We start from the raw sequence: 15,425 nt of genomic DNA on the forward strand, positions 1-15,425 counted from the left end.
AAATACGGAATACTTTATAAAAATTCTTTGAATGGTCTTACCCCGTCAACCAGGGGTTGTATACATATAGCAAGCATTTCCACATTTGATTTCCAGTATCCTTATAAATTCATCATTACATGCGGTTTTAGAACCTTATTGTCTATTGGCAAGAATTCAGTAATCCCCTCCAATGCGCTATATTTCAGTCCGTACTTTTGCGGTTTGAATTTCAAGTTAGCAGTAAGAATACACCCCACCTCAATTCAGAGAAGCAAGAGTGCACAATCTTAAACCTTGAAAAGCATTTGACACTTCCCTTATAATAAATTCAGAGAATGCATTGACAAATATCAGGTCGGTTAAGCCTCAAGCAGATAAGAACAGGCATTAAATTCCAGCAAGATCAGGCGTTTAAGTAGATCACCCATGGTGTTCTGGCTACCAGTTTTCTCGAGTAATGAGCCAGCAATAGTGCTATTAATGGGCGCTCACTAGTTCCAGAATGTTAGTCTTTCCAGTACAGGGCTCCCCTGGCCTATTCGTCAGTTCCCTTCAGGTTTCCAGGAAATAGTTCCTTTATTATACCCTGTGGCGATGCCTCCGTTTTGATGTCCTTCCCCAGCTCCCAGAACCCGGCTTACTTATGGCAGAATTGATGGTTGTCCTGATTCAGCCAACCCGTGCAGCGGGAGTCGTCACCTCACCACAGGCAGACTCTTCTCTTAGCGTCCGCTCTCTCCCCAGCCAGGCCGACTTACTCTCTGGGCCTGCGCGGGAGGGAGGGAAGACACTACCGCTTCACCTTCCAGCTGACTCCTCCTCAGCACAATCACTCCCCCAAGACACTTCCTCTGCCTCTCGGGTATAAGCCTCGCTTCACTGGGCCTGCGCGGGAGGGAAGTGGCGTTTCTGCGGCGCCGCCCCTGACACGCTGACTAGATCCCTGCTGGGCCTGCGCGGGAGGGTGACGCCTCGGAGTTATGTGGCCGCCTTGGAGCTAGTCAGCAGCGGCTCCTGCGGCACCTCTCACACAGTCTCCTCCCTATCTGAAAAGGGGGGCGCAACTCCCACCCGGGCACCTCCAACTCCGATGCCTCTCAACAGGTCCCCGGCAGTCCCGTCCCTGGAAGGAGGGGGGGAAGTGGCTCTCGAACAGCGCTCCTCAGCGCAGGTAAGGGGACAGCTCTTTTCAGGTTTCAGATCGTTCAGGAAACGGGGGGGGTGACAGAGGTTCACCGTTCCTTCTCTAAAGGGGGTTTCTCAGGGTTGGTAAAAGAACGGCTCTTCTTACTGAGGGACCTCAAGGGGGCAGTACTCTTGATTCAGCACGAGCCCCATCAGTCACTTAATTTGATTCAGGAAAGTGTCAGTTTCTCCTATTCTGTGGAGTTCCCAGGGCAGAATTCGATAAAGGTGTGTCTACACCGGGTCAGGTCTAAGGCCGGGGGTGATGACAGCAGAAATGACGCAACCCTTGAAGGAAGTCAACCCCCTAAGTGTTCCAATCCCCCGACGCTTCAGCCTGCACTCCAGCTAGCTCTCTGATGACACAAAATGGCCATCCAGGTGCTCACCATATATACCCCTGGACCCAGGTCACTAGAATGGGCCAGAAGGTTCTAGATCCCTCTCACTAGTCTATGGGCCAGTTCCTGAGGTAAAATTATTTGGCAGTTGGAAGCCACCATTTTGTAAAGGATCACCTCACTACCACCTCCATTTTAAAAGAACACCTGTGCCACGTCATGGTGTAAAAATAATGAGGCACCCAGAGCTCTAAGGACATCACCAATAAAAAGTATGGTGGACGAAAAAAAGGGGAAATAAAATGTAGGAGGCAGAAAGGGGAGGAAAAAAGAAAAAAAGATAGGAGGGACCACCCAAAGGGCTAACAGGTCTAACAGAGAGACATTCAGACTGTTTCGGATAGAAGATGAATAATTGAGAGATATTAAGACTAATATGATACAATATGAATAACTGAGACTGGGAACAAGGTGATCGACTGTGCAAAGCACCTTTAAATGGATTTGGTAAATATCGTAGAAAACTGTGTATGACAGTGCGGTTGCATAGGTAGCAGGTGTGCACATTTAAAGAAAACAAAATATTTCCCAAGTTAATTGGTGCTAAAATTAAGTTACAAGCTTTCACAAATTCAACACTAAACATAAATTTATCTTATCATTAATCACATATTTACACAGGGATGCTGGAACTGCTGTCAGATGAAAGAGGTAGTGAAGCACTGTAAGGACTAAGGGCCAGATGTAGGTAATTTCGATTTACCGACTCTTAAATACCAACTCATACCGAATCGGTGTTTATGAGTCGGTAAATTTGAAGGAGGCAGATGTAGGTAAAAAATTACCGATTCTGTAAATACCGAATCTGTATTTCACATTGATTCCTATGGGCCTTGAAGCCCATAGGAATCAATGGGAAATACAGATTCGGTATTTACAGACTCGGTAAATACCGAATCCTGCAAGGGTGCAGGGGGTGTCACTTTGACACCCTCCAGCACCCCAACTACAGGCTTGTGTGCCATGTGGCACACATACATGCCCTAAGGGCATGTCTGTGTATCACATTGCACAGGTGTGCATGCACAGATGTGCATGCACACCTGAATTCGGTATTTTACCACCCAATAGGATTGGGTGGTAAAATACCGACTCTTAAGGGCCTGTGGCACTCTCAGGAGTGTCACCTACATATGGATTTACAGAATCGGTATGTTTACCGATTCGGTAAAATACCGAAGTGGTAAATTTACCGAATCGGTAAATATACCGATTCTGTAAATTCCGATCCACCTACATCTCAAAAGCCAAATACCGGTCGGTAACGGCCGAAATCGGCCGTTACCGACCGGTATTTGGCTACCTACATCTGGCCCTAAGTGCCAGATTAGGATGTCAGGTGGACTGCCACCGACAGCCCGCCAGTGCCGATCCGTCCAACATCCAGAGTATCAGTCCGACCTCCGGATTACAATGCCGATGGTCGGAGAGATTTGGGCTGGGGGAAAGACCGCAGCCAGCAACAGGCTTAAGGAGCTCGTCGGGGCGGCGGTCGGAGCCTAATCCTGACAATGGGGGCGGTGCCTGTGGAAGAACAACCATTGGGATTAGGATGTCCCTTTCCCTCTGCCTTTACATCGTGGTCCCGCCACCGTTTAAAGGCAGACGGAAAGGGACTTTGGAGCTCCTAGCAGGGTCCCCTTCTTCTCCGCTATAGGGCCAGGTGGGCACATTTGGTGTCCCCCCAAACATCCATGCACTGTGTGCCAGCCACCACATGATGCCTGGCAAACGGTGCATGGATGTTTGAAAACATCCCTATTTCTATTGCAGCTTCTGCTGTGGCCCTTTTCCAGGCTGCAGTACAAGCCGCAATAAAAAAAGGCATGTTTACAACTGCCTGCACGCAGTGGTATTGTAATTGGGCTCTTGGGATCAATGACTCCTTGTTGGCCGGACCCGTGCCCAATACAATGGCGGTCGGACTCTCATCCGACCGCCATTGTAACGAGGCCCTAAATCTCAGATGCTAGTGTTTAACGCCATAATTCATAAGAGTTGTTGTTGAATAATTGAGGTAACTGGGTCGTGAAATAACACAAATTGTGATTTATTCCATTTAATTTGTAATAAATAGAAAGGAACCATGTATATGTGAAAAAAGAACAATTTAGAGCAAGCAAACAGAAAAGTGTTAACTTGTCATTTGTTTGATTTCAGGTCTCCTTCCAAGCTGCCCCTTCCCAACAACACTTTCCCTCACTTGGCCACTCCGAGATTCCGTGCTACTACAGCAACTTGTGGGGTGGAGATGAAAACCCCTAGCTTCATTGTGCCGGTCCGGAGGATAGACGCTCCTGACAATTTTCCAGAACAGAAATGCTCTTCTGTAGAAGCGTTGCACACAAGAACTTTTAACAATATCAAATGTGCTAAACAGTGAATAGCATTTTCGCATAATATATGTATATTATTCTGTCACCCTGGGTGTGCTTTGTCGTCACATAACTATTCACTAAAAAGGAAATTTGACACTTCATTATTTTGTATACTTGCTCCCATTTTCGCTGCTGCTTTGACAATTTAACTTGAACATTTATAATTCTAAAGATGGCATTCAACATGTATATTTTACTTTGTAATCGAAATCACTTTAGTCTCATTTTTTAGTTGCAGTGTCAACAACATTGTATTGTTTTAGTTGAGGAAGTTTTCATTCACCATCTCCAGTTCACTGGATGATTAAAGGAAGAAGTGCCAAAACCACACCCTTTTGCTACAAACTTCCCATATCTACTTTTTGAAAAAAAGAGGGTATTCTGTTATGAAATGGAGGATTCTGTCACGAATACCTTCAAATTAAATATTCAGGCTTTAAGCATAGCTAGACCTAGGGGTTCAACTGCTGCCACAGCAATAACTTGGAAAGATAACTCTGGCTGTTTCAAATAAGAGATTGCTGAAAGATCCTATAGCACCACATATGCTAAGGATTTGCTGGAAGAGAATTAAAGCCTAAAGTAATTTGTGGTAAATATCAGCAATACCCTACAAAGGATCAAAGAAAAATGGTCAAACTTGGATATGATTTTATTTAGGATTGTGTATTTCTCATGCTGGAATGAATTGCTAGTCATAATTATTATTAAATGTGACAATATGTCTCTTCCCTATTGCTTTATAGGCTATTAGGCCGATTATGATGTTGGTCTGTGGTCGGCATCTTTCCGAACGACATCTCTGGTTTCAATTCCAACCACCTAATAACAATGTAGGTGGGTAGAATTGAAACCGGCCAGTCATTCCGGCTGGATTCCGACAAGCCTGGAAGCCCCAACGTAATCCCGGACGGTCAGATTTCTCAACGCGGACGGTCGCGACCGTTCGCGTTCAGAATCCTTCCGTTCGATTTGAGGAAGCTGCAGCTCAAGTATAAAATCTACTCTAGTGGCAGAAAAGAATTAGCGACCTCTTGCAATGCACAGTCGCGTTGATTTTACAGAGCGCGACAAACAGCCCGTGCTGAGCATTAACGCGAACGGCGTGATCAAATGCACTCCGCCGCTTGCGGAACTCTGCGTAGTGTTGCAGTATTTTTTTGTCACTTTGTGGAGTTCTGCATAGTGGGACTAAATGAACTCCACCCAGGCCTAGCCATCACCTTTAGTCCCTCTGGGGTGGCAGGTGCTTTAGAAATGGTGTCAATAGACCACAATTTGCAAAACAGAATTTGAGCATGCAGGACGGCTGCAATTTATATGTAACACTTACATACCAGGCTGTGGCAAAACATGCTCAGAGACTGTAAGGCATGGAAAATAACACTGTTGACAATTGCTGGCAGGTGGAACCAGATACTCTGGTAAGAGCAGCAGTAAAAACTGCAGAGCAGAAATAACGCTGGGGCGTAGAACTGAATCTTCTTCAGCAATAGCATAGTGGCAGGGAAATCAGCACAGCCATTTGTAGGGATGGCAGGAAACACTAAGCTTCATCAAAGACTCTACAGCAGTAGCCATGTCCCCACCAGAACAGGCAGCAAAGAATCAGTCGCAGGGAAAGCCAGCAGCCTACACTCAACAACAGAGCTCCTTCTCCAGAAGAGCACACTTAGTGGCAGGAGGGGTGGCACAGCAACACACATTCTTTTGGATTCAGCAAAACTTGTCATGTTAGAATGAATATTTATACAAAGTATAACAATTACTTGCAATATGCCTGATTAGAAATAAGTTGCAAATTGATTCGGACAAAACAATTCCTAGTCAGGGCCTGACCTTCAAAGGATTCACGGTACTGTACAATGTTGGGGTGCTTCATGTTGGCCAACACAGCCACCTCACGCCGGGATTCCTGACGTTCCCTGCTTGGCATCTGAGAAAGAAAAAAAGATGCACTGAAGTAAATCCAAAGAGAGAAGTAGACAGTGAGTCATCAGTAGTATGGTGCAGCAGGGGGGAAAGACACTGGTTCAACAGGTAAACCAGCAACGTAAGGTACAGTAGGAACAGAGCATAGTACAGATTAGGGGTGACAGTGCAGTAAGTACATTGTCAGCACGACAGATACAGCACAGAATGTAATAGGTGAAGAATAGGGGTAGATTGCGGTAAGGGCAGCAGGGTGAGAATTAGAGATCTGAAGAGTTTGTGTAAACCAACAGCAGTATGTACATGCAGTCTTGGATACACTCTAGTTGTACTGTGAACAGAATGGGGTATTGCAAGTGCAACACATTTCTGTCTGGTTATGATTGCTTCAGCACTACAGTCCATAAGTGTACTGTTGGGCACAGCATATACATCGCTTTGCTAGCAATGCAAACAGGGCAGATATTTTGGTTTCAAGACTGGTCATGAAAGCAACAGAGAGAATGTGGGTGATATGCAAGTAGGGGTGATTACAGTTAGGGCTCTTCAAAGCGCAGCAGATGCACCATGGAATACAACTGGTGCAGCCAATGGGGAAACAACTAAGTGGAGTAAAGTATGAGATACTGCAGTAGAAGCAGCAGGTAAAATATTGAGTGCAGCTGGAGGAGTAAAAGTAGTGCTAGGTGAAGGGAGCATGACAAGAGTAGCACACGAGCAAGGTGAACACAGAAAAACAAACAGTACACAATGGAATGCTCGAATTAATCTCAGCCACTAGCAATTACTCATGCCACATTCTAGTCCACAGTTTGTCTACTGTGCCACTCCAGGCAGAGACCAGCGATATGCAAATCATAGTTGGCCCTGCTCAAACAGTAGCAGTCTATTCGGAACTGCCAGGCCAGGTTCCCTCTAAACAGCAACACATGCAACCCAAAAATGGTTTTAGCCTTGGTAGGCCTTATCAATGAGGTACATCTTGAGGTCTATGCCACAGTGAGAACAGGACTACGTCTGGGTATACCCGTCACGCTGAGAATGTCTCACATAAAAATCAAAAGAGCGATTGAGGAATGTCCGAATTATTCTGAGGAAGTGGTAATGACTCCAGCCTTATTCCTGCCCATCAACAAACAAAAATATAGCTAGTACAGACAGGGCACATTAGCTGTGGAACTGTTGATTAGAAATAAAAAGTAGAAGCATGCTAGACCAAAAAGAGCAGCAAATAGTTTTTTTTATAGCAGTAGGAGTGCTAGGTACAATAGAAGCTTTACTAGGTTATGTTGGTGCAAATCTGGGTGCAGTGCTAGGCATAGCAGAGTATGTCTTAGTTACTGGACAGTTGCTCCTGTGGTGGCCACAGAAGTTATACAGAGGCATTAAAAGTGTGGTTTATGGCGCTTAGCTGTAGTGCTGGGCATAATGTGTGTAAATTTAGAACAAGGCACAGTGGTTTGTGTTTTAAGAGCAGGTTATGGCAGGTGCACACTGCAGCCAGTACAGAGTTTTAGACATGGTATGTCCTGTGCAGGACAAAAACATATAGCATGGACCAGTGCGCGCACCACTTGATAGCAAAGAGCAACTGAACTCTGTGCTGCCTGCAGAACAAGAGCAATAGCTGCTTGGCTCTGAAAATAGGCTAAGGTGAATACAGAGATACCGCAAAAGACATGCTGCGCGCAAATTGAACAGTGTCAGGTGCAGCTCATGAAAACCCAAGCATGTGGGCTGGTATAGTAGGTTCAGTGGTGTGAGTAGTAGCTGTTTAGCAGGGTGCATTAGTTGCTGTGCTGGTTCAATAGGTGCACTGCTTAGCACAATAAAAGGAATGCTAAGCAGACACTGTCGAACAAAACAATGGTGCAAAAAGAGGAAACATACATTAGCATTGCTTGTGACTTCTGCTATACTTGGTGCTACAAAATCACCACGCAAAGTAATGCAGGTGTTATCTGTCAATCTTTTATTCACCCAATAAACTAAAGCAGGGTACCAAGGCCAAAGCAAAACCTTTCTTGTTAATGACACCATGCTCATCTCCTAAACTAAATACAGGCCCATGAAGAAATTTTTCTCCATCATTTCCATGACACACAACTGAGCCAGGGCCAAGCAGCTAAGCACAGTGGAAGCGGAGCAGCTCTGTCAAATCTGTACGTTTATAGTCTCAGGCTTCAAGCAAACTCAGAGTTAGTGAAGTGGCTCTGCCAACATCAAATTCACACTGCCATCTGTGTCAACTTGCAAGATGGCTAAATAAGTCATCACTCGCCTTTGAACTCCACTGTGATGTGCAAGTCCTAGCAAGGCCAGCTCAGTCGTCCATCCTTTCTAGGAATGTAAATTGTGTATTATGCGACTGGCTAATAATAACACCTGTTGTTTAGAGCACTAAGAAAAAGGTAGAAGTATAGAATGAAGCACTACATACAAAATACATTACTGTTAATATCGGTAACACTACCACCATTATATCATCTCATCAGCTCTATGTTATTAAAGCACGAGGTCAACAGTAGGAGTGTGAACCATGGGTGTTTAGTGGTACTACTAGTGGGGTGACAAAAACCACAAGAACATGGCCTTTGCATCCTCATTACTAGACACATTAACAGAGCAGGTGGTCAGAAAGACTACATAGATTTCCAGAACTATTCTTTACATCATGTATCATTTTCAGTCAGCATAAATAATCTACTTCATAAATGAAGAATCCGCTATTTGTTAGTCAATTACAATTTTTCGTTACATTCACCTTCTTTCTTATTGCCCTCATTTATTCTGTGTGTTTTCTCCGGACCTCCCACCACTGTCAAAAGATATACACTTTCATCTGTCAGGCTCACCCTTGTCACTTTCTACATATTTGACTCTTTCATAACCTCTCTTCTGTCAATTCGGCCATAATTTCGAGCCATATTTCTATATTTTCTTCTGCACTGTCATCTCTTTGGACCATTCTTAGTTGTGATTCTTCTAGCTATGCATTCCTAGGAGGACCCACTGGTTACAACCAATGTACAGCTAACCAAAGTGTTTTGCTAGCAAGGTCCACAATAATGTAAATCTAGATCTCATTTTGCCTTTTTTGGATTGAGGTAGAATCCTTGGCAAACAGACAGTGCTTAATTGAGGATTCGAATTCAACATTTGTAATCCAACATCATTTAGTTGTCACTGTTACCCAGTAGTCTGTTAACATCCTGCATGTCCATGTCATGTTGAGGTAAGGAGTGCAACTCGCATTACAAGCTGAAGTGCGATCTGGGTAGATCCTTTTCAGTTTCACAGGTCTTCGATAAGTGCAATATAAAAAATTTAAATGTATGAATCTGAACCTCGAATTACTAGACACTGTCTTCACAAGAACAGATGTTGACCTCCAAGAGCTATCTGTGATAGGTTCCCATTAGTCATTTTCTAACTGCTGCCTAATTTTCAAAGATGCCTTTTTCCTCTCTAACTTCGGGGGTTTATCTGGGAGACCAGCCTTTTACACTGTCCCATGCTTAGTATTGCATTCAAAGTCTTTGATATCTCTGGTGCATTGGGGAATTCACTTCAGATACACTGTGCTGTCCCAGATAATTTATCATACTGAATGAATTGGCCGGATCTTACTCCGAAAACATCCTGCGCCTCAGGGAAGGTATTGAAAATATCATTTGGATATATATCTCCTAGTGTTAAGCAGCCACCTTCTCTCCAGCTCGCTATCGCTATATTATGTCCTATATGTTTGAATAGAGACCAAATCTTTAACTCGTGGGTTGGGGGTGAGGGTAGGATCACCCGACAGTACACTATTGATCACCATTTCCCACACCTGCCCAGTTTGTCTCACTAAGTGTGGATAGTGGTGCAGTATGTTACATCATCTCATTAGTAACACATCCAAGGTTCTCCTACCCTAGTTGTCATTTCGCCCCCCTCTCAGCCCCCTTTTACCCATGTGCTGAAGCTGCATGGCCATGTAATATAGCTAAAGCCTGAGAGTCCCAGCACACCTACCTCCCAGTACATTTTCAACATTTCCATCTTAATTCTACTTCTCACTTCCAGCCCAGACCAGGTTTTTCATTAGCCTATCTAATTTTAGAACGTCACCCATAGCACAGAGCACATGGAATTCTGCAGAATGTATAAACTTTGTGGGAGAACAACCACTTTTGCAATGGCTATCCTGGCCACTATAAAAAATGTCAATCAATTTCAGACTTGGACCATTGCTTCCAATTCCATACCTACCCTGCACATGTTATACAAATATACTTTTGCACCAGTCTGTGTCACTTTGATACCAAAGTATCTGAAGCTGTCAGTCTCCAACCATATCCCAGATTTAAGAGGTAATCTGGATCATTCTATGCTAAATTGCCCAGGGAGAATAAAACTGTTTTACCTATGTTCACTTTAAATCCGGAGGCTTCACCAAATCTATTCAACTCCTGCAGAAAAAGGGGAATGGATCTCACTGGGAGTTTAAAGTACAGTAGAGTGTTGTCAGGATGCTCAAGCACAATACGTCTATTATCTTCTGTTCTTATGCCCCATTATCGTAGCACCTCTCCAAGTTGTATCGCTAATGGTTCCATTGCTGATATAAATAATAAAGGTGATATGGGTCATCCTTGTCTAAAACCACACTTTACTTCCCATTCCTCAAATATTATCCCCTTTAATTTAATCTTAGTCACAAGTTTGGTACATAACAGTAGAATCCAGTTAATACAATATATCCAGAAACCCATATCCTCCAAAACCTTTAACATATATTTCCAGTCTAAAGTATCAAAAGGGGGGCGTGGCCAAGATGGCGACCTGATCGGACACAGGTCTGCGTGGCTCCCTGCCCTAATTCCCCCATTGCCCGCATAAACACAGCGTTTTGCCCCCACATCGCTGGATTTCAAGGGGCCCTACTGCCAGGAGTACCCCCGGCGCAGCTGTGAGTCCGGTGGTGCCGCCCACGGCCCCGGGAACCGCAAGTTGACCCTGCCTGGGAAGGCCCCGGCCGACGGACGTGGGAGGAGCGGCTGGCGCCAAAATTGAGACCCCGGTTTGGGCCTGGGCGGACCGACTGTGGAAGCACCCGACAGCGGACGGCAGGTGCGGAGGACGTCGGGCTGCCCCCCGTGGCCCCCGGACAGAGTGAGGGTCGAGGCACGGACCTGGAGCGCTGGGCTCCCGGCGACAGATTGCAGAAGGAGCCGGGGACGCGGTGATCGAAGGCCCGGTTTGGGCCTCTGAGCCGGGCAGCTGCGGAGACGTGGGAGCAGTGAGGTGGCGCCCGGCCCCAGCGACACCAGGCGGAGAGCGGAGTCTCCCGAGGGGCCCCGGACATCACTGGCGGTGAGTGAGAGCGGCTTGGGTGCTCCCGCGACGGGGCCCGGTGGGAGCCAGGCGAGCCAGTGTAGACGGGGCTGAGCTGGGGTGTGCTTGGAGCCACCGGAGACGCGGGAGGCGGCCACGAAGTGGGGGCCCTAGAGAGACGCTAGTGCCGCATTCACCCCTGACGCGGCGGGGCCGCCTGCGGCCCCCGGACACTGCCTGAGGGTGCCCTGACCAACTGCCGGGTGAGGAGCAGCCGGCGCCAAAATCGAGGCCCCGGTCTGGGCCTGGGCGGACCATCCGTGGAGGTGCCAGACACTTGCGGACAGCTTCGGAGGCCGCCGAGATCCCTCTCTCAGCTCCCGGCCAACGTAAGGAAGCAGGGCGCTGGCCTGGAGGGCTAGGCTCCAGGCGGCTAGCAGCGGAGAGCGCCGGGAGCGCGAAAATCGAGGGCCCGGTCTGGACTCCTTGCCTAACCAGGGCCTGAGGGCTCGAAATCCGGGACACGGAGCTGGTCTCGCCGGCAGAGTACCCCACTGCTGGTGACTCCGGCCTGCTGTTGGTTGGCCTGGCCCCCCCCCCCCTCCCCCCCGGAAGGCGAGACCGGTGGGGGTTCTAGGGGTCAACAAAGATGGTGAAGCTGCAGTGAGGGGATGCCGGGATCGCCCGGAGGACGGGGGTCTGGAGTGGTGGGTTTGGACGCGGCGGAGTGGGAGGCTCTGGACCTTGGCCCGGCAGCGGATACACGGCTGGGGGCTGCATCGGGTGATCCTCTGTGCGGGCAACTGCCGTCCCGACTATGACCACGCTGTTGGCCGGACCCCGCTTGGCCCGACACACGACCAGGAGACCCGACTGAGCACCGCATCATAGACGTGCCTGCGGAGACAGGGCACTACAGGCAGCGTCACGATGGCAAACACTAACCGCAGAGGGGGCCGCTCCATCACTGACCTGCTGGTGAAGCAACCGCAGAAGGGAGACAAACCCCAAGCAACGTCGCCGGCGTCCACACCCGCCACCAACAAGAGCGGAACCCAGGAGGAAGCACCAGTCACGAGGTCCTTCCTTGAATCCCTGTTTGGCGCACTGCGGGAAGATTTCCAGACCCTCAAACAAGAGTTGGTGAGCGAACAAAGGGAGCTGCGCAGGGACTTGGATGGGCTAGGGGAAAGAGTGGCTACAATAGAAGAATCCAACCAGGTTCGGTGTGAGGAATTGGTACATCTCCAACAGGAGGTCCTACGACTCCGCGATCAGCAGTTGGACCTCCAGGCGCATAACGAAGATTTGGAAAACCGCTCCCGGCGGAACAACATCAGGGTCCGGGGAGTACCATCGAAAACGGAAGGGAACAGTGTCACCATGTACCTCCAAGACCTATTTCGGGAAATTCTGGGGGAGCCCGCGGACTTCCCCATCCGCATTGATCGGGCGCATCGAGTGGGCCTACCGCGCAGAGCCCCGGCCCCACCCCCCGACATACTGGCTTTCCTCCCGGACTTTCCACTCAAAGAAAGGATTCTTAGAGAGGCACGCCAGTCTCAGCCTCTCCGCTTCAGAGATACATCTGTGGAACTCTTCCAGGACCTCTCTATCATAACACTCCAAAAAAGAAGGGAATTCAAGATTGTCACCACCTTCCTGAGAGACAAAGAGGTGCCCTACTCTTGGGGCCACCCGTTTCGGCTCATCTTTCGGTGGGATGGCACCCTTCACCAGATGCGTTCCCTCCAGGACACCTGCGCTTTACTGGGGATCGAGCTGCCGGAACAAGACCACAGCGACGACACTCATACGGAGTCGTCACAAGAGCATCAGTCGCAGCCCCGACGTGACAGCTGGCAGACAGTCCGCAGACGGCGACAACACAAGCCACGCGCACGTCCGGACCAGAAAACAATCGCCGAAGAACACGCCGCCGCAATCAAGGAAGTGGCGAAAGACACCTCTGGGCCTCCATAGGTCACTCACAGCGGGAGCATACATAGACAGTAGCAACACAGAGGGGGGTGGGGCGGGGAGCCACAAAGGTCGCTGATACCACGTCCCCTGTCCATATTTTGACCCCAACAGGTTTGGGTCTCTCTTGACTTTGGTCACTCTACAGGTCTACTCTCCATTTGACTGACCTGGGACTATGATGTTCACTTGGGTTTCATTGGTTTGGTTGGGGGCGGGGGGGGCAGGGGGAGGGTCTTGGCAGGGGGAGGATCGGCGCAGTTTGGGGTGCCGGGGAGGGCTCATTTTTGGGGTTGGGGATTGGGACGGGGTGGGGGGTGGGACCTCCTTGTCCACTAGTGCTGAGAGGATCCGTTTTCTCCCTTTACTTTTCTTTCTTATCGCACTGTTTGGCTCCACGCATAGCGCACCTGTCCTCACAACATACCCGGGATGACACGGCCCTTGACAGTTCTTTCATTGAATGTGAGGGGGCTTAATAATCCGAACAAACGCAGGGCAGTCCTCTCTTTTCTGCGGAACTCGCAAGCTGACATTTGCCTCCTACAGGAGACACATCTGCTGCCCACAGATCACCATAGGCTTAAATCCCGCTTCTTCCCAGAGCAGTTTTTCTCATCGGCATCTAAGAAGGTAGCCGGGGTGGCGATCCTGGTTGCGCACTCCTTTAGGGGCAAAGTGTTGCAAAAGGAGGCGGAGATTAAGGGTAGGCTGTTAGTACACCGCTTCCTGGTAGCGGGACAGACGTTGTTGATAGGCTCAGCGTACGCGCCCAATGACGGTCAGGAGCGATACCTACATTCAGCGCTAGAAGCTTCCACTGCCAATACCCATCCACACTTACTATTGGGGGGGGACCTCAACCTGGTATTTCATAACACTGCGGACCGCTCCAATCAGCGCTTTGGTCAGGTAGGGGCGCTCTCCGCAGCGGGACGTGCCCACCTTGAGGACCTGGGCTTAGTCGACCTGTGGAGACTCTCCCATCCCCGAGCTACGGCCTACACACACTACTCGGCAGCCCATAAATCCTATGCGAGACTTGACTACTTCTTATGCTCTTCCCAGCTAGCAACACGCGCGCAGGATGTCGAGATCCTTCCGGCCTCATTGTCGGATCACTCTCCAGTGGTGGCGACCTTTCTGGTGCCAGATGCTCCCGGGCCGCAACGGCACTGGCGCCTGCGTGCCGGCCTATTGCAAAACCCGGCCACGGTAGCGAAAATAACGACTGCCATCGGCCTCTTTCTTGTTAACAATGCCAATGATGACACCTCCAAAGCCACTCAATGGGCGGCGCTTAAGGCGGTCCTGCGGGGCGAATTTATCTCGGTGGCCGCGGCTGACAACAAGGAGCGCGCTCAGAAGAGGGCTGAGCTCACGCAGAGGGTGGCAGAGTTGGAGCAGATGCACCAACGCACGGGAGCATCCAGGGCCTGGCGCCAACTATGCGCGGAGAGGAAGATGCTCGCTGCCCTGGACCAGGATGTGGCGGAATTTGCAGCCCTGCGCCTAAAGCATGCCTACTACACTGGGGGGGACCGCTGTGGGAAGCTGTTAGCGAGTAAGCTGAGGGAGCAGCGCCAGCGGCAACACGTTCGAACAATTCAGCCTAATATCGGAGACCCGATTACTGAAGACGCGGCTATCGCAGCAGAGTTCGGTAGCTTCTATGCTGACCTGTACGAAGCAGATAGGCTGGACCTGCAAACGGGCAGCGATTACCTAGATGGGGCGACGCTCCCATCCTTGAACGAGGCCCAAGCGAAGTTTCTAGATAGGCCCATCGGTCTGGAGGAGGTCATCTCGGCGATATCTCGCCTGAAGCTAGGTAAAGCCCCGGGACCGGACGGCTACCCTGCGGCTTTCTATAAGAAATTCTGTCACCAGGTGGCCCCCCTATTGCGTGATCTGTTTAACACCTTTGATCAACCCGGAGACATTTCGCCAGAACTATTGGAGGCCGCTATCTCGGTGATACCCAAGCCTGGTAAAGACCCGTCCAGGTGCGGTTCCTACCGACCAATATCTCTACTGAACATCGACCTCAAATTATATACGGGTATCATAGCCAGCCGATTGGGCCCATATATGCAACAACTGGTGGACCCTGATCAGGCTGGGTTCATCCCCCAAAGGCAGACCAGCGACAACACTAAACGTGTCCTCCACCTGATCGAAGCCGGCTCCCGGACGAAGCCGGGCTGCATGCTCCTCATGGTCGACGCTGAGAAAGCGTTCGACC

General features: G+C 49.1%; 1 protein-coding gene across 3 annotated transcripts in view; it reads right to left on the reverse strand.

Moving 5' to 3' along the window:
• The window catches only part of NEK1 (NIMA related kinase 1), a 1,042,157-nt gene that overhangs the window by 964,118 nt on the left and 62,614 nt on the right, over window positions 1-15,425 (reverse strand). For all 3 annotated transcript variants that reach the window (XM_078677052.1, XM_078677050.1, XM_078677051.1), the window contains exon 2: window positions 5,786-5,882. In XM_078677052.1, the coding sequence (XP_078533178.1) occupies window positions 5,786-5,882 (97 nt within the window). The remainder of the gene's footprint in view (window positions 1-5,785; window positions 5,883-15,425) is intronic.

The sequence above is a fragment of the Lissotriton helveticus genome, chromosome 2_1 (assembly GCF_964261635.1).
Source record: "Lissotriton helveticus chromosome 2_1, aLisHel1.1, whole genome shotgun sequence".
Classification (NCBI taxonomy): domain Eukaryota; kingdom Metazoa; phylum Chordata; class Amphibia; order Caudata; family Salamandridae; genus Lissotriton; species Lissotriton helveticus.